The 20365-nt window shown below is 32.9% G+C and overlaps 2 protein-coding genes across 3 annotated transcripts in view; one reads left to right on the forward strand and one right to left on the reverse strand.

Moving 5' to 3' along the window:
- Positions 1–20365, forward strand: part of LOC132727133 (NHL repeat-containing protein 2-like) — a 33705-nt gene that overhangs the window by 5946 nt on the left and 7394 nt on the right. The window contains exons 4-6 of the mRNA XM_060712545.1: positions 682–771; positions 13437–13571; positions 16484–16616. Of these exons, the coding sequence (XP_060568528.1) occupies positions 682–771; positions 13437–13571; positions 16484–16616 (358 nt within the window). The remainder of the gene's footprint in view (positions 1–681; positions 772–13436; positions 13572–16483; positions 16617–20365) is intronic.
- On the reverse strand, positions 1709–6099 carry LOC132727131 (uncharacterized). Of its 2 annotated transcripts, none has more exons than XM_060712540.1 (2): positions 6030–6099; positions 1709–2990 (listed from the first exon to the last, which is right to left on the reverse strand). In XM_060712540.1, exon 2 carries the CDS (start codon positions 2971–2973, stop codon positions 1951–1953), a length of 1023 nt encoding a protein of 340 aa, XP_060568523.1. In that variant the 5' UTR covers positions 2974–2990; positions 6030–6099; the 3' UTR covers positions 1709–1950. The 2 variants fall into 2 exon arrangements, with proteins under 2 accessions (XP_060568523.1, XP_060568521.1); XM_060712538.1 differs by having other exon boundaries at positions 5878–6087.

The following is a 20365-nucleotide window of genomic DNA, read 5'->3' on the forward strand; positions in this document are numbered from 1 at the left end:
TTTGAACAAATTCAAATCCAGTTGTAGACTTCAGATTTTTCTATGTACATGTAAGAAAAATATCTGGAGCTAGCTTATTAAATGTTGGTGGTTCTACTTAGGTGCCAACTGGTGCCAAAAAGGTGCACATTTAAGGGGAACATGAGATCTTCCGACATCAGTAAAGCTAAAAAATCATTGTAGGATCATCACAGTTTTGGTGTGACATAAAATTCATCAAAGCAAAATAAGTACTAGACTGTTATAGGGTTTTTTTGGCTTATTTTACAGCTGATATTCGGTCATATTCCCAATTGAAAAAAAGTATATTATTTTCCCAATGCACAGAAAAATATTCACTGTTATGGTATTTAAATGTTTGATGATCCCCTCCTCAGAGACAGTACGTGATTCTTTGCATTAATTTAATCACTGCAAGATTTTAGTCGTGAATTTTTCCCAATTTTTAAGAAAATATCGCTTAAATTCCCAATTGCATGGGTATGGGTCATGTTCCCAAAATCCTGGGAAAAAGCCCTGCTGTTCATAATATACCTCTCTGTGAGTCAATTTAAAAGTCTAAATCTAAGCTACATCATGTCTTTAGCCAGACTTATTCAACAAAAAAGGCTGTTTTTTTTTTTTTAATCTGACTTTTTTAAACCAGTATTTATGTGCATATGCTATGAATTTATTATACAGGTATGTGTGAGTGATGACGGTAGGACCTTGGTAGTGGCTGATACTGGACACCATAGGGTTATTGTAGCCGACAACACAGGAAAAGTTAAGGTAATGAATCTCAATTCCTGGATAGAGACCACCTAGGTTAAGAGACCATTTTCCTGCATTCCCTTTTATTTTAACTAATGCAATAATTTATTGAATTTATATTTTGATCAGATTTATAACATTGTTTTCATGGGGTCATTATAATGTTACATAATATGGCTAATTAAACTCAAATTGACAGATTATAGACATGGAATCTGTACTTCAGTACTTTGATTAATAATTATAATGAGATTAATTAACATATCGACGGAGTACAAAGCTTTTGATTTCCTTTAAAACTGACTTATTGAATATTCAATTTCTAGATATATTTGGAAAACAAATATCGAAGTTGTAATGAAGTAAAAGGTGTAATGTATAAAGTCTTTTCCGGTTTTAGTGCAAATCCTTTACAAAGATAAAAGAAGGATACATGTAATTAAAAAAACTCCATTATTTGTGATTTAAACTGTAATTATTTTGATAAGATGTAACAATACTTACTATTTTGATTTTGTTTACAACAATAGTGTTAAGCCTGTATTGAGTATTACAATAAAGTCAGTGCAACCAGTATATCAATATATATTGTAAAAGTAACACTTTGGCTGCTATGAAATATAATATCCATCTCAAGCTATTACCTTTCTTGAAAATGTTAAAATCTCTACAAACTGTTTATAACATTTTTATTTCAATGAAGTGTGAATGGTTTTTAAGGTTTATGACTAATTTTATGACTTAAATAGATATACTAATAAATTAGTTTAATATAAAAGTAAAAGGTTTTAGTGCTTGAAATGGTAAAAATTTGTGAGTGTACACTTTAATCAAATCATCAATCCACTTACATTGTATTTTCATGAACCCAAAAATATTTTTTGTTGTTGAGAAAACCATGAAAATTCATGCCAATGTTATGAAGTGAATTCACAGTTTTAATGAGAACTATCAATTTCATTTGATATCCTGAATTCTTCTTTATTTGTCTTTCTGCTTGAACATGATTATTACATATACAGCAAATTCAAACATAACATCAATTCAGTATAAATATACACAGTATATAAAAATGTGATAAAATTAGTTATTGCAACAATGCCAATTAAATTTGTTTAACATTAGTTATGTTGAAATAAAAATTGCTAGAACAAACTTTTTAAATAAAACGCTTAGACTAATTAAACAAATAAATGTTTAAAATCCCAACATTTCCATTGCCATCATATTTGAAGGATTCATTCCTGCACCCCCTGCTGTTGAGCCCTCACCCGAAGACATTGGAAGGGAAAATCCAGAGGACATTCCCATAGGCATAGACATACCTGCAGGGAAATTCATGCCAGATGGCATATTAATTGGCATGCGCGCAGGCAAAGATGGTTGGCTGTTGGAAGCAGCAATCATTTGGGCAACAAACTCTTTACTAAATGTTGGTGGTTTGGGAGTTGTTGCTTTAGAAGCTGCTCCAGAGCCAGCTGCTGGTTTACCAGCTGAAGCAGATTTACCTGTGGACGCAGTTTTATCTGTTTGTGATTTAATAAACTTGGCAAGTGATTCCCGTGCGGCTGCTGCAGCACGGGCTGTTGCCGCGGCAGTGTTGGCGGTGGAGGCTGGTGATGATGAAGATGAAGAAGGTGACGAAAACGAATTGCCATTCATAGCATTGCTCATTAAGAAAAATCCGGCATTTTCAATGAAAGCTCCGGCCATATTTCTTTGTTGCATCCACATAAGTGATCTCTGGAAAATGTAGTTTTCAATTTGTTCTTTAGTTGCTTCACCAGAGACACCAGGTACTTTTATCTTCAAGTCTTTTGCCATACCTTGCATGATGGTGATGTACGGGATCATTTTGGCTGCGTTGATAGGCAGCCCACCGTCACTGCTGTACAGAACCATCAAGGCTGGGTTAACAGAAGCCTCTGGCCCAACAATTGTTTGCACAAGATTGTTTAGAATCATTACCTCTGTGGGATTCAGCTCGATAGATCCCATCGCAAGACTCATCAGAGGGTCATTCATTGCTTGCCCCATAGCCATCATACTTGGCATCATCATGCTTGAGCCAAAATTTCCCATGCTGCCCATTCCTGGCATGCCACCCATGCTGCCCATGCCACCCATACCTGCCATCAAAGATGAACTTCCAGACCCAAACATGGAAGGATTCATGCCTGACAACATGGAGGGATTCATGGATCCTAGCATACTGGACATTGAGAATTGACATTGTCCTGAAAATATACATATTTGTATTTGAGTCGTTTTCTTACTTGATTATTATTTATATACTGTATACTGGAATGATAATATATATTCTGAAAACAACAGCCATGAAAAATTTGCGCTCATATCATTGCATTAAAAATAGATTAGTTTCTTTCATAATTAGGGGTTGCTGGCTGAACTAAGAATGTAGGCTGCATTAAAGAAGATTGTATAACTCAAAATGTTGCATTCACTAGCAAGATTGACTCTAGCTTTTTGCTGTAACCCTTACTATGTTAAATATAATAAATCTTATAACTTGTCCATCTTTTGATCTGGACAATGTGATTCATTGTTTTTAGAAGAAAAGAAATTAACAATATATGCTGACTGAAAAAGGAATAGTGCTCATTATAATCAGACAGCAAAGGTTTGCTGGTAATTATTCTATGTGATCACTTATGCACTATGCTTGGTGTGGACAATGGACTTGATTTGATTTGGATATGAAAGATGTGTCAATTGTTATAATATCATTGATTTTATATCACAAGAAGGTAATACATGAAAAGGGAAAAAGAAATTGTTAAGTCCACTTGTCAAAAACTCCAAATTAAGCCCTCAGCTTAAATAATTAATGTGTTATCCTCTGTAAAAGTAAATTAAATCGTGCAGTCCAGTGAAAATCAGCCAGTAAAACTTTGAATTTTCTATAATTACATAGCTTTATAAAAATCCCTAAAAATGAATGAATGGCTTTGTCCAGATAGAAAGATGGACAAGTCCATTTACGGAAATAAAGGTTAATGTTTTGATTACAGCCACCTTAATTGCTTCTTTATCGACTAATTTAAAATTGCAATCATCATCTTTATATATTATATCTTTACATAATATTTGGATTTTTTCTTTTCAATCTTAATCACAAATACTTTTAAAAAAGGGCCCAAAATTGTCACTTTACCTAGAGAGTAAAGTACATGAAAGCCAAGCTGATCCAGATACTGGACAAAAGTCATTCAGGTCAGATGGTTCCCCTGTACTGGTTTTTGATTAATAGTGTTTTTCAACCCTGCGCTGTTTGTTTTTATCTTGAGTTTTGGTTACTTTTATGGGCTATTCTCTGTCAATTTTGTTTGCCCTTTGTCCTTAAGACTTAGTGTCCTTTTTTGCCAGCAATGATTTGGGTACTTTGTCAATATTGAATTAATTGTTTTAAAGTATTTATATACATAGATACTGCAGACAGTGTATCTTACTAACATGATAATATAAGCGTGAAGAAATATTTTATATTTCTTTTCTTAAGTGAAATTGTTAAGACAGAGTGTGCATTATTTTATCCCCAGTCACATGAAACAAATTTACTGGGCATATTACCAGGCTAAGTATATAACCTTCACCCCACCCTAATTATCTGAAATGGGCTTCTCCATCTTCCAATCTGGACAAAAAACATTCAAGATATTTAGTGAAAATATTAAAAATAAGTACTAATTGACTAGCAAACAGTGCATGCATATTTTCATGATCAGACACAACAAATGTGCCTCTAGGTCTGCACTGGTTCTATGAGTATGGGACCAAAACACCATTTTTGGGGAAGAGGCCTCAGCCTTTTTCTTGGGGAAAATATGCATGATTTTGGCATACTTTGGGAAAAGGGGTCTCAAATTTAACACAAACTTTTAACAAGTTATTCAAAATAGAAAAGCAAAAAGCACTGGGAAAAACTAATAAGGCAGTTTATAGCATAAAATCGGCTATTTTTCCCTCTTTTGCCCATGTTATAACGGGACCAAAACCATGTGTTAACATAGTCACGCGCTCTTGTTATAGCCCGGTTTCACCTATGCGCAATACATACAGGGCCCAGTAAACAAACAAACAAAAAATGACGATTTGGCCTGTTTGCCGAAGAGTCATGCGCTCTTGTTATATTGAAATTTATTGATTCGAGGGCCTCAGTCGTATATTCAAGTAACTATGCCGGAAAAACGGCGTATAGACATCGGTGCTAATCTTGGTTGTCGCCCTTTCTAAGAAACGGACAGTTGTCAATGTAAACAAATACAGTAGAATCTACCTGTCATTCAGTTTAACACTCCGATTAACTTACAAAACTAGATAACACAAAATTAATATGAGAAAATGTTTTTTTATTTATTTTAATGTTGATAAATGCTCATTATATTTCTTTGAGAGAATAATGCTTAGTGCCTGATTTTTTTATAAACTTGTTTGCTTGGAAAAAAAAACCGATTCTGATGTCACTGATCTTTTTTCTACCGTCAATCTGAAATCATTCTAAGAATTTCTGAGGGTCATGTTTTGTCTTGGGTAGAGGGTAGAGTAATGTAACGTTTTATTTTTTTCTTGAGATAATAAATCTCCAAAGGCCAAGCTTTGTTAAATCAATTAAAATTCAAAATTTCGTTCGGTTCCGAGAATTTTCCAAGTTGTTGGCCCCGGAAAAATGAAACGGATACGTAAAACACAGAATTGGATAAATACCGTCCAAGCACAAGAATTTAATGTAATTGTGTTTTGTATAAACTATACATCACGAATTTGTTTGAAAATTTTATGCTATAATAGCGTCAACGCACGTTTATTTCGTGTTATAAAGTCTGCAGAGTCCCTTGGAACTGTTGGAGCCCTCGCCCTACCGGGCTCGGGCACCAACCGTTCCTCGGGACTCTGCAGACGTTATAACACGGAAAAACGTGCGTTAACCCTATAAAAACTTGTTTTTGTTTTTTTTTTGAAAAATGGCAATATTTTAATGTTTGAGATTGAAGATATTTGTTGTTGAAAATAACAATAATAAAAAAAAGGATTGAGACTTAAAATATCATTTTAATTATATTTGAGACACACAAAAAATTTATACAAAATTTAAACCTTACTTACCACTAGAAATCAGAACAATAAAAACAGCTAAAGTTGAATAAGTCCTAAATTTGCTCCTCATTTTTTTTTTGTATTTTATACAGTTTCTGTGTTGAATTTATAAGTTATTGAAAATCAAAAATAAAAAGAGAAGTTATTAGCTTGAGTTTTACTTAGATCCAGAATTGTACTGAAACACGTCCATCTATTTTCCCTCGTGACTTTGCAAAGGAACGTTTATATTTCGTAGTTTTTTGTCATTATGGACAAGTGGGAGGGGCCTGCGGTACCTTTACATGGCTTATACATTATTTATGAACTGCCTTGATTGACAAATTACCTAAATTATCTTGACACTGTGACAATGTTTTTTGTGCAGCAAAAGTCAAATAAACGGCTGTGCGAATTTTCAAGATTTCAGATTTTTTGGCGAAAGTTTATAATTAGTTACTAAGATTAGTCTGTAATTTGAATAATTGTGCTGAAATGTCAACAAAAGATTGTTGTTATTTGTTATTGTTGTTTAAATGTGGTGTAAAACTTTAATATTTCGAGGCTCTTGAGGATGACATCTGCCCAAATGTTTTAAAACTTAAGATTTAAAGCTGTAAATTCATTCTGTTGATGTTAGAATATTTAAAAGTGCTCAGAGATGAAATGTTCTGCTCACATGATGTTAGTTGTTTGTCATGCACAATGTCTGTCGTTTTTCTTATTTATAATTACATAATAGTTTCAACTAAACTTTACTTGTTTATCTTGTTTTTAAAACCAATTTGATACATCGTTTGGAACATTTCTCGGTGGTTGATCCAACAAACAGGCATGTGTAGATAATTTACCAGTAATAACCAATTTCTCTGCATATGACCAACTTACTAATCCCACATGATTTCTAAATCAGCTATGAGAGACAAACGACCTTTAGACTTATTGTTCTCGATCAATAATGTCTTATTGAAGTATTGCCGCACCAACAACCCCTGGATTACAAGCCAGATGCTCTTTCCAAAAAGCCCAATGAGCGCTACGTTGTTTTGTTTATGATCTTGAAAAATCATCTTGTTGGAAACTACAAATCTTAAAACTGATATTTGGTATGTTATGTAGCTTATTCAGTGTCTGGAAAAGTCATAACAGTTATTACCCTCGGTAAAAATTAAATGCTAAGACCCTGAGACATATAAGATCATCTTTGGTAAGTTACATGTAGGTGCAATTGTCTCATTCAACTTCAGCAAAAATAACAATGAGTTATGGTACTTTACACTATATCTGACAAGCACAAAAGGTTGTGACACTTTCATGTTACATTACATGTGTCCGACAATCATTTTAGTGAGTAGTCTCTTAACATCTCAAGTACGTAACCAGTGATGTCAGACTAAATTCATTAACAAACTCATTAACTAAAATCGTCAAATCACATGTTTAGCTTTTAGCTATTCATGTATATTTTGCTCCTTCAGTTGACAAATTAACAGCTACGGAAACGTATGTACACGCATCAATGTTTACATATGTCACGCCATAAGTGCCGAAAAAGAAACATTATGAAGTGAGGAGACAGTGAAATTTTGAAAGAAAAGTTAATTAACCCTAAAAGATGTCATGCTAAATATCTTTAATGGACTCCTTTATTTCATTCTGGACAAAACCATTAATTATATTTCAGGAAAATTTTATAATAAGAACTGCCTAAGCAACCAGTGCAGACCATGAGCCGATGTGTTTAAAACACTAATCTTGGTCACCACTGGTCTCATGGGTAGATTCTGTTGCCACTATTGGGTTAAAGGATAAAGCATTATCAGTATTGTTAAATGTAACATTTTTTGTCATATAAAAAGTAACAAAAAAAATAGTAAACAAAATAATATTTTGACTTCCATACAATATACTAAATCACAATTACTGTACTAAATGCCAAAAAGCAACCAAAGAAAAAGATGGTTTAGGTAATTGGTAACTTGTTTGTTTGTTTTTATGCCCCCGGGCATATAGTAATTGAACCGTCCGTCCGTCTGTCCATCTGTCCGTACGAGGTTAACCTAGAACGGCAAGTTCTACCTGTACAAACGGCTTCTAAGTTTACACACTTACTAATCAATATAAAGTACATGATCTGGGCAAGTTTCATAACTCTGGCTTTCATATTTACCAAGTTATTGACCTTTTCAGTACTTAGAAAATGAATAATGGTTAACCTTAAATGGCAAGTTTGAAATATTTTAAGTGCTATCTTTACTAATGGCTTTATAATTTCCACACTTACTTATCAATACAAAGCACATGATATTGCCAAGTTATATAACTGTGTCATCCATATTTCCCAGTTATTTCCCTTTTTTTACTTTGAAAATAGGGCCTTGTCTGGTTAACCTATTTCGGCAAGTTGGATTTATCTTAAATTTCTCCTAATTGCTTAATTTCTTTACTGATATCTTTCATGTTTAGTAGGTGGATAACTTTGATGGTCCTCCACTTATTTTTTGAGTAAGCGGTCTCTAGGGTCAAGGTAAAGGTCACTGGTTTAAAAAATAAATATAAACCTTTTTGCTCATACAGCCTTTATTTTTTAGTTGATGTCTTAGTTTAATACAAACACCTTCTTTTTAGTGTAGTATGGGGTCATTTGGGTCATTTGGGTCAAGGTCAATGCTACCAATGTCAAGGTCACCAATGTTAAAAATAGATTTTTACATTTTTACAGGTGTATTGACCTTATTATATAGACAGATATTATTTATAATTGATAGAAACATAAACTTTGATGGAGTTAGTGGTCAGTTGGGTCAAGGTCACCAGTGCTAAAATAGATTTTTACACATTTGCTCATACAGCCTTTTTTAAGTGACAGATATATTTTATATTTGGTAGGAAGATAACTTGCATTGTATTCATCCTTTTGATTGGGGTAGGGATCAGTGGCTCAAGGTCATTTGTGCTAAAAATAGATTTTTACACTTTTGCCCATACAGCTTTTATTTATTGACAGTTGTATTTCATATTTGGTAAGAAGATAACTTGCATGGTATTCTTCCTTTAGATGGAGTAAGGGGTCAGTTGGGTCAAGGTCACTTGTGCTAAAAATAGATTTTTACATTTTTGCCCATACAGCCTTTATTTATTGACAGATGTATTTTATATTTGGTAGGAAAATTACTTACATGGTATTTTTCTTTTGGAAAGTGTTAGGGGTCAGTTTGGTCAAGGTCACCAGTGCTCAAAATAGATTTTTACACTTTTGCCCATACAGCCTTTATTTAATGACAGATGTATTTCATATTTGGTAGGACAATAACTTGCATGAAGTTAAATATTTTTCAACTTCACATTAGTCAGAGCAATGACCTGGCAACTTATATTTTTCACAATTACAAAATGCCATGACTTTGTCAAGTTATAAAACTTGTGTTTACAATTTTTTGGCAATTTTTCTGTCCATAACTGAGTGAATGGGTAAACATTTTTTGAAGTAATTTGCTACTGACAAGAATCTGAGCCGGGGGAATTTGTATTTAACAAACACGTTCTTGTTTGTTTTTTTTTTTAAACTACATGTATAACATGTATAAAGAACATCAAAAATAAAACACTTTTGAGAAAAAGGAAAAAAAAATTCTCTGGCAAAATGGGCTTTTTAAAGTTATAGACTCCGACAAGAAATGCCTTCAAGGGCCTGTCAATTAAGATAATATTTATCAATGAAGATCAAACTTAAGGAATATTTAATTTTCATTAAAGAAACCATCAAATATGTTCTAATTGTTCTAATATAACCTGCAGAATTTGTACAATGGATAATCCTGCTGTAAATTTGAGGTTTAAGGGATTTCAATAAATATTGATTTAAAAATAACGTGCCAGAGGTTGGATCAGATTTTATGAATTTTCAGTTGCTGGCTCAGTAGAATGTAATTCGGGTGGAAATGTCTTAAATCACTTTTGGTTTCAGCCCGGACTTTAATTGTAATATAAATCGTAAATCCGTGGTTTCAGTAGGTTAAATTATGGTTAAATACACTGCATGTATTTGAACTGAATATAATCTTAAAAAAAATTACGTATAAACATATACATGTGTATTATGTAATTGGGCTGTGGGTTATCCCTTTTGGTTTTTTTTTGCCTCCCAGTTAGTTCCTCTCTGGAATCTTTTATTAAACTATGTTATTAAATTTATTTGTGTATTAAGTATAAATAATGCTAGTTTATGGCATTTTAAATAAATGCCAGATTTTCATTCAAATCATGTGTTGTTTTCCCTTTGTTCCCTAACATTAATAAGTTCAACCTATCCTGTGATTTCAACTCTGATCCTGGACAATACATAAAAACATATATTATGTAATTTTTACCAACAGGCTTTTGCTAATTTAAATAATCGTTAGGTATATAGGCTTTTATAAGCCAATCAAGAAGATTTCGGTCGTGCTTTAAATCCATTGAGGGACTGTCATTTTATTTTTCTTTCTGCAGATCAATATTAAGCCGCTTCTGTGTTTGAGGTACTTTTCTTTTACACCCTTAAAAGACATAATTATACTTTCTTTTGTGTAAATGTAAAGCATCTTCATTTGCATATTGCTTAAGAAAGTTAAAAATATACCCAGTATAACTAATGTTTAGTGTCTAGTCATTTTATGACCTTTGAATATATGCTATATTTGTCCACTTAGTGTAATTACATCATTAGTCATGTCTACAATCAGTGTCAAAAGTAACGTAAAAAATTAAGGTGTTAATTAACTGATGCCCCCTCACACAGTTTTATTGACCAAGTGTCGTAAACAATACACGCAAATTATCAATAAATCATATAGCCTGTCAAGAGAAGATCAATTCTATATCTGACCATCTAATGACGTGATATGTAAATATTTTATACATGTCCCAACGATACAAGGATGATCTGCTGTTCTTAGAATATATAATGTTATTTATAGAGAGAGATATAATTATTTCCAGATTTTTAGCTCGACTATTCGCAGAATAATCGAGCTAATGCAGTCACCCATTTGTCGGCGTCGGCGTCCCTGTGGTTAAGTTTTTGTGTGTAAGCTGGTATCTCCATTATAACTAATGAAAGGAATGGATTGAAACTTCACACACTTGTTCTCTGTGATTATCTAAGATGATTGGCACAAGTCCCATAACTCTGATTTGCTTTTTTACATAATTATGCCCCTTTTTCGACTTAGAAATTCTTGGTTAAGTCTTTGCGTGTAAGCTGGTATCTCCATAACTACTGAAAGGAATGGATTGAAACTTTATACACTTGTTCTCTGTGATTATCTAAGATGATTGGCACAAGTCCCATAACTCTGATTTGCTTTTTTGCATAATTATGCCCCTTTTTCAACTTAGAAATTCTTGGTTAAGTTTTTGCGTGTAAGGTGGTATCTCCATAACTACAGAAGGGAATGGATTGAAACTTCACACACTTGTTGTCTGTGATTATCTAAGATGATTGGCACAAGTCCCATAACTCTGATTGCTTTTTTACATAATTATGCCCCTTTTTCGACTTAGAAATTCTTGGTTAATTTTTTGCGTGTAAGCTTGTATCTCCTTAACTACTGAAGGGAATAGATTGAAACTTCACACTCTTGTTGTCTGTGATTATCTAAGATGATTGGCACAAGTTCCGCAACTCTGATTTACTTTTTTGCATAATTATGACCCTTTTTCGACTTAGAAATTCTAGGAAAATTTTTGCTTGTAAGCGGGTATCTCCATAACTACTGAAGGGTTTGTACCTTTTCGGACAATTTTATGTATTATACTCAATGAAACACCCTTGTGACAACTTTTCGAATAGTCGAGGGTTACTGTCCTACGACAGTTCTTGTAACAATATTTAGTTGCTAATATTTACCTCCCTTGCTAAGTTCCTGATTTTTACATTATTTACCCCCCTTGCTATTTTTGGGGGGTCATTATTCTATATAATATAATTGAGTAAATATGAAAAATGTTATAAACAGCTATTTTAGGTGATTTTTTTTTAATAAATATGAAGTAAAATATTACTGTTACACCAGAATATGAAAGTTTTCAATCACTCAGGTTACATGGAGATTATAGAATTGTGAGAGGTTAATTTTTCTTATCTTAAAAACTACATTTGTATATCTAACAACCTATATGAATGTCATTAAATTGAATATTTTTTTTTTCATGTTTTTTGCATCATTTTACTAAATAATCTGAATTTAGAAATAAAACAGCGAAGTTAATGCTTAAGCACTGTGTTTACCACATTGTACTTCTTTTTTTGCTTTGACTTCCCATCAAATTTTCATGAAAGTGAAGAGAGCCATTATGTTTCATTAAGTTAAGTCTGGAAGATCTATCTCAGTTGCAATTACATATCAATGGAAGTATATGTCAAGTTGTTGCTCCCAAAACTTAATCTACCCTAGTAAGCCTGACACCTCAATTTGTGTTAATTGGAGTGAATAAGCCATTGGGGATTTGCTTGTTGTTATTGAAACTCATGCATATCAAATACTTTGAGTTATGATTTCTTAAATAAATGTAGAATGTAGTAAACAATTAAAGTCATGGTATGTGGATTCAGACATGTTATGATTAATTGCCTTATTCATACGGACGCAGTAGACTGTTACACGTGCAGTATCAGTTGGAAAAAAACTGACATTTGAGTGTTGTTTTTATCCCTATGAAAATGTCAAAATAAACAAAAAACTGTAAAAATTATGTCACCAAACCACTTTAAATGTGTTAAAATCTTTTTAAATGATATGTTACTGACATATATTTTTCAAAGTTTGTTTTTTTTTCAGGCAAGTATTACAGTTTTGTTTAAAGTTTTTATTCAACAAAGATGATAAGGTTTATATAATTAGATTATCATTAGACATAGATTTAGATATAGATTATTTATATGTAGATATTTTACATAGACGACTCTTTGATGGAAGTTATTGTCAATTGGGTCAAGGTCATGGTCACTGACAATATATATTCTTTCATTGACTTAGTCTTCCATAAAAATTTATGTAGTTTTGTGGTTTCTTTAAAGACCTTGTAGCTTGAAGAGGGTTTATTAAGGTCAATGGAATGATTAAGGTCAAGGGTCAGGCACGTTCAATGCCAGTGGAGATATTTATAATTTTTGTCATAGGAAAATCTTATCAGCTATTTTAGATATTTGATAGGTATGTACATACATTGTGTTAAAGAAATCAAGGTCACTAGTCAGGATAGAAAAAAAATGACCTTGACATACTACTCTCTCATTGGTAATCATGACTTTGGAGCTATCATTACATTACAGATATTCTTATCATGTGTTGATGAGACTGAGATATAGAAAATGACCTTGACCTACATTTTTATCAAAAGTATTTTTAGTTTTTTTTAAATTTGCTTGACTTTGGGGTAGTGTGCATTGTATTTACATATATTCTTACCATGTGTTGATAGAGACAACAGGTGTCTGAGATTAAGAAAAAGACCTTGACCTACTTTTATAATAGATATTTTGTTGCTGTGTTTAATCAGGATAAAGGAATGTCCATTGTTTTCATAGATGTTCTTGTTTATTCTAGCATGTGATTGGAGGCAAGGACAGAGGTAACAAAGATGGTGGATTTGCAGAGGCCATGTTTTCATCGCCACAAGGTGTTGTATTGGATGGTTCCATTTTATACATTGCTGACACTGACAACCATACTATTAGAAAAGTAAGACTCACTTTTCATTTTCTTACAATTTTACACATGTATACTTTGAAAGCTTAAATTTAATATTGAAGTTAAAGAAATATTAGATATTGTTATTGTGTAATTTTCAATACTGGATTACATGAACATTTGATACCATAAATAATTATGTTGATAGTTAATTAAGTACATGTATAATATCATATATGACAATAAACAGTGAAAGTATTGTACATGGATGCTTTTTATGTAAGTGTGAAATACATGAACATGATCTGATAAAACGGTAAATTTGACATCAGAATGATGTGGTCGTACAGTGGTGATCATGGAACATTAAGTGTGGCACTTCCGTGCTATTCCATGAAAACTAAGGTATGGTACCATTAGAAGAATGTGTGTTCCTTAAACAAGAAAAACAGTTGGCAGAACCAGAAAAGTTTTTGAAAAAAAAGTAGAGGTATTGTTATACTCCTGGCGGCATTGCCGTTGCCATTGCCTTTGCCGTCCGCAAACTTGTACCTGGATCATACCTTTTTAGCTCACCTGTCACAAAGTGACAGGGTGAGCTTTTGTGATCGCTTTTCGTCTGGCGTCCGTCCGGCGTCTGTCCGTCGTCCGTCCGTCGTCCGTAAACTTTTACTTTAAATGACATCTCCTCATAAACCACTAAGCCAATTTCATCCAAACTTCACAGGAATGTTCCTTTGGTGGTCACCTTTGAAAATTGTTCAAAGAATTTAATTCCATGCAGAACTCTGGTTGCCATGGCAACCAAAAGAAAAAACTTAAAATATCTTCTTCTAAAAAACCCAAAGAGCTACAGCTTAGATATTTGGCATGAAACATCTTCTAGTGAGTGTCTACCAAGTTTGTTCAAATAAAAGCCCTGGGGTCAAAATTGGCCCCGCCCCAGGGGGTCATTGATTTTCCCTTTAATTTATGCATATAGCAAAAACTTAAAAATCTTCTTTTAAAGAACCGAAAGAGCTAGAGCTAAGATATTTAGCATGAAACATGTTCTAATGGATGTCTACCAAGTTTGTTCAAATAAGAGCCCTGGGGTCAAAATTGGCCCCACCCCGTGGGTCATTGATTTTCCTTTTATGTGTATAGCAAAAACTTAAAAAATCTTCTTTGAAAAAAACCAAATAGCTAGAGTTTAGATACTAAGCATGAAACATCTTCTAGTGAGTGTCTACCAAGTTTGTTTAAATAAAAGCCCTGGGGTCAAAATTGGCCCCGCCCCGGGGGTCATTCATTTTCCTTATATGTGTATAACAAAAACTTAAAAAATCTTCTTTGAAAAAACTCAAATAGCTAGAGTTAAGATATTAAGCACGAAGCATCTTCTAGTGAGTGTCTACAAAGTTTGATCAAATAAAAGCCCTGGGGTCAAAATTGGCCCCGTCCCAGAGGACATTGATTTTCCTTATATGTGTATAGCAAAAACTTAAAAATCTTCTTTGAAAAAACCCAAATAGCTAGAGTTTAGATATTAAGCATGAAACATCTTCTAGTAAGTGTCTACAAAGTTTGTTCAAATAAAAGCCCTGGGGTCAAAATTGGCCCCACCCCGGGGGTCATTGATTTTCCTAATATGTGTATAGCAAAAACTTAAAAATCTTCTTCAAAAAATCTGAATAGCTAGAGTTCAGATATTAAGCATGAAACATTTTCTAGTAAGTGTCTACAAAGATTGTTCAAATAAAAGCTCTGGGGTCCAAACTGGCCCTGCCCCAGGTGTGTCATTGTTTTTAACTATATGTGTAAAGAAAAAACTTGACCAGCTAGACCTTAGATGTTTAGCATGAAACATCTTCTAATGGATGTCTACCAAGTTTGTTCAAATAAAAGCCCTGGGGTTTAAACTGGCCCCGCTACGGGGGCCTTTATACAGGTGAGGGACTTCAGGGACATCATGGCCCTCTTGTTTAGTTCTTGTTTTTGATATCTTGCTGCAGTTTCCAAAAATTGCTCATTTGCCATGTACATTGATGTAGAAGAACTATCTTTGGTATTTTTTGCTTTTTTTGTCAATTGGTATAATTATAGGGAATAAGTAGTTTGTATGGTAGTCAAAATACTACTTTGTTTACATTTTCCTATCTTTATGACACGTTACTAAACATTATGATTCAGTGCTTGACTTTCCTCAGCTGTTTAACATCTAGCATGGACACAGTCTGGTTTAAATCCAATTATTAAACATATGTCTGACATTTCTAATAATTTATTTATTAATATGGATATCTGAGCATAATATACATTTAACCATTTAAATGTTTAAATGCCTACTTGTATTCTCATCAGTCATTCTTAAATGTTGACTTCGAAAGATATGACTCATACTTTCTCTATCTGGTTTTATACAAATACTGGATTATACCAGTTCTATATGAAGCATTTGAAAATAATTCAAGATCAGACTTTTAAAGAATAGTGGGGTTGTCTTACTCAACCATGTGCCATCAGCATTTATATTGATGTTGTCATTTTGGTTAAAGTTGTGAATGCATTACTTTAAGTGTAACTTCATTTCTCACCAAGCAATGAAGGTATTTTACACATATGTACTTCAAAACTTTACAAATGTCTTTGATATCATATTGTAGGTCATTATCTAAGGCTTGTAATTCTAGCATATATTTATATAGACTAATATTAAACTTTGACCAAGTGACTAAATTCTTATATTTAAAGCCTTAATCTTTGAATTTTGAGCATTTTGTACAAAAAATTAGTGTGTAAAATCTAAGTAGACCATGGATTGCCTATTATGTAACAAGTGACCTTCCTCTTCAATGAGTTCTTCTCTATTATAAATGGATGTCAGTTGATTATTAATAGACCCACAACAGCCCCTATGTCTTTCAAATGTTTAAAATATCATCACATAATTTTGAATATTTTATAAAATGATTCAATTTCAGGCAGACCTGAATGTTAAAAATGTTGTTACACTAACTGGCACTGGTAAGCAGGGAAATGATAAAGAAGGGGGAAAACATGGCTGCTGTCAGGAACTGTCTTCACCATGGGATGTGTGTCTAGCTGATGGCTTAGGTAAAACCTGCTTGAAAGCAAATAAATAACTATTATAGTCTGTCCCATTAAAAATGGAAATGAACTTTTGCCTGGTATGAATTAAAAAAACGACGTTGAATAAAAAATAAAACTTTTTTGTAAACTAAAAAAAAGTCACCCTCGAGATTTTTCATGAATTTACTCTAAAGTGTCTACTTTTCTTGTGAAAGCAAATTTTGATTTCTCTATGGTAAATCTCTGTTGTTTATTTTCCGTAGCCATTGCCGAAGTACTCTTCATTTGAAGATGAACGGGAGAAAGCACGTGTCATGTTTCTAAAATATACATGAGGTTCTCGGGGTCGTTTCATGATTATTTTACAAAGCTGGATCTACACGATGTAACAGTTTAGTTGCAATGCATGATGGAAAACTTTAAAAAATTAAAAATAAGCAACAAGAACACAGAGTCACTTGGAGTAGATCTAGAAATTGCACTTACTTTTAAGCTGAATAGAATCCCTATGAACTTTATAAACGTCACGACAAATTCACATTCTGAAGATTCCTTCATTGCCGGTTTCTATCCAGTTCCGTAGATCCCAAGTTTTTACTTCAAAAATCCTGAATGACATGACTCCTACACTTTTGATGATCCAGATTTTTTAAACTGGTAATCCGTCTCATTATTAAAACATTGTTCAATTTGTGGAGTTATCTGGGTTAGCAGTGAAATATGTAAATGAAACACATCATAATTCAGCATGTTCCAAATCCATAATTCAAGAACGGCCCATCAATTTTAGTTGTCAACATCACAATGCTTATGGATTCCTGACGAAAAAAAACAACTTTATTACGTCAACAACAATTTACGAAATATATGACGTAACAAAAATGTCTCGCGCTTTTAATGGATGATTCCAGTTGCGGCATTGACAGAGGGCGGTTAGGCATATGTAACCTCAAAAAGATAATTTTAAGCGTTGAATAAATTTATCTTGATGGCATTTAAATAATTCTTGTATACCCAGATTTTGAAACTGTAAAACGTATACCTTCAATTCATATAAATTATTAATAATATAAAACTTTTGATAACATTTAGATCTAAAAATAATTTTAAACACACTAGTCTTAATGACATGAATCTACAACAGTACAATACTTCTTCCCATAATTACATATAACATTCGTTTTGATTTTATGTTTTAAACTATTTTTATATATTTCTCAGGAATAATTTCCTTACATATTATCTCGTTATTCAAGACTTCTGTAAATCCTACTCTTTTAGCTACAAAATATACAATACGCGGTATTTTTTCTCCCGCCAAAAATATGCTAGATCTATTGTTTTTTCACTGAATATTTTCAAATTTTAGGAAGGCTAAAATTATTGAGAACGTCACTCGGTGTTTCTCTTTGACTGGATCTACCCTTCATATTAACAAAATAATTATATGTAACACTTTGAGTCTACAAAAAACACTTATTGTCACTAGTCTTATTGAACTTTACTCTTAATAATATCAAATCACTGCCGGTATTTCTTGACATTTTGTTGAATTGTGAGACGAAAGTTTATTCTGTATTTACGAGCTTAAAGTGTATAGGCCTACGTTTGATTGCTTAAACTAGAAAGCATGATCATTGCTTAAACTAGAAAGCATGATATTATATATTCTTATAATTTACATTTTCCTCGAACGCGAGTCTGTGTTCTCTCGTTAGCGAGGGAGTTAGTTAAAGTAGACACTGTGGTAACAAGCAAACCAATGCTGAACGTATAGTGAATCAGTTTTCCTTTCTTTATATTTTTTGAAAGATTTGCATGATAATGTAGTATTTGTTGGCAATTTCTTGTGAAAGTTGAAACCTACGGAAAGTTTTAGCGCATTCGTGACATCGCTCCCGAAATATGAAGGGTAACATATTTATGTATCCCATCGAACCTGGTCAATTTATTTATTTTTGAATAGACGTGATACACACTTATGGACAGAATTCAGACAACTACAGAATTATGTAAATTAAACATTAATTAGCGAAGAACCATTTTTAGCTCGACTTTTCTATGAAAAGGGGAGCTATCCTACTCGCCCCGGCGTCGGCGTCGGCGTCGGCGTTGGCGTCACACCTTGGTTAAGTTTTTCGTACCACCCCACTTTATTTCAGAAGTATTACAAGTATGGCTTTGAAACTTACCATACTTGTTCACCATCATAACCTCCATCTACAGACAGGAGTACATAACTCTGTCAAGGTTTTTGACAGAATTATGGCCCTTTTTTGACTTAGAAAGTGTATTGAGCTTGGTTAAGTTTTTTGTACCACCTCACTTTATTTCAAAACCATTGGAGGTATTGCTTTGAAACTGAACATACTTGTTTACCATCACGACCTTCGTCAACAGACAAGAGGACATAACTCTGTCAAGGTTTTTGACAGAATTATGCCCCTTTTTTACTTAGACAATACATTGAATATGGGTAAAATCCACTTATTGCCTTAACCCTTTGAGATATTGTTTTGAAACTTTAAATGCTATTTCACATCATTACCCCCATCTGTACGCAAGAGAAGGTAACTCTGTCAGGGATTTGTTTAAAAAATTAAGGCCTTGTATCGACTTAGAATCTTGGTTAACTTTTTTGTACCAGTCCACTTTTTGACTGAACTGTTTGAGATATTAATTTGAAAGTTGGAATACTTGTTTACCATCATGGTCCCAAAACATGGGCAGGAGAAGGTAATTCTGTCAAGGATTTTATTTGAATTATGGCCCTTTTTGACTTAGAAACTCAGTTTTTCATTCTTGTCCACTTGTTGACTTAACCATTTTAGATATTACTTTGGAAGTTGGAGTTCTTATGTGCCATCATGAGACCTATCTGTAAGCAAGAGAAGATAACTCTGTGAAAATGTTTCTTGATTTGTACTTAGAAATTCCTAGTTAAAGTCTTGTGTGCCCTTAACTGTCAAAGTTTTGTTTTATAGGCAAGCACTAAAAAAGTCGAGCGCGCTGTCCTTCTGACAGCTCTTGTTATAGTCTTCTATAGCTAGTGTTTTCGCTCCCTTACGACGCGTTGTGGTATTCAAGATACGCGCTTGATTAAAAAGCTATCTAATCAAATCACTTCATTGTTCTTTTTCACTTAAAAAATATAAAATACGACAGTATATCATGGTAATTAATTAAAGCTTTGTGTGTTTGAATTTATAAAGCTTCCTGATAATTTCTCTTCAAATGATTTTGATTATTTTAAATAATGGTTTGCTAGTAAAATTGCCTTTTTGACACCAACTTTGTTCTCATTTTCTTTTTAATTATAACATTTAGCTATTGATCAGTAAGTAAATAAGAATAATCATTTTTTTATAATTACCAAGTATATTTCACGCTAATTGTGAGACGAACCCTAAATGACGTCTATATGGGCGCCGCCATTTTGAAATGGACGTCACGTCAGGTTACAACGTAAGTCAACGGGAAAAAAATATAATTTTAACATTTTGACCATATTACTGACTTTATGAAAAAAATGAAAAACATGCCTAGAGATATTGATGTCAGGGTTAACATGACATTAATTTAAATGATTTTACTATTATATTAAATAAAAAATGGAATGTTCAAATTTGATGGGACAGACTATAGGATCCTTGTTGTGTATATGTTCCTCAGTTAACAGTTTAGGTTTTAGTATAGCTCTGTTTGAAGGAAATTGAAACTGCTTTGCATATATGTGAACCAGTAGATCAAATATCTTACAGTTTAATATCTTA

This window comes from Ruditapes philippinarum, unplaced genomic scaffold (assembly GCF_026571515.1).
Source record: "Ruditapes philippinarum isolate M1 unplaced genomic scaffold, ASM2657151v2 ctg1758_1_1_1_1, whole genome shotgun sequence".
Lineage (NCBI taxonomy): Eukaryota > Metazoa > Mollusca > Bivalvia > Venerida > Veneridae > Ruditapes > Ruditapes philippinarum.

Bases quoted from the DNA above. Each gene is read 5' to 3' on its own strand.
- LOC132727131 (XM_060712538.1), bottom strand. From the start codon at position 5,938: ATGAGGAGCAAATTTAGGACTTATTCAACTTTAGCTGTTTTTATTGTT. The intron at 2,991-5,877 runs GTAAGTAAGGTT...GTATATTTTCAG, and splicing joins TATTGTTCTGATTTCTAGTG to GACAATGTCAATTCTCAATG.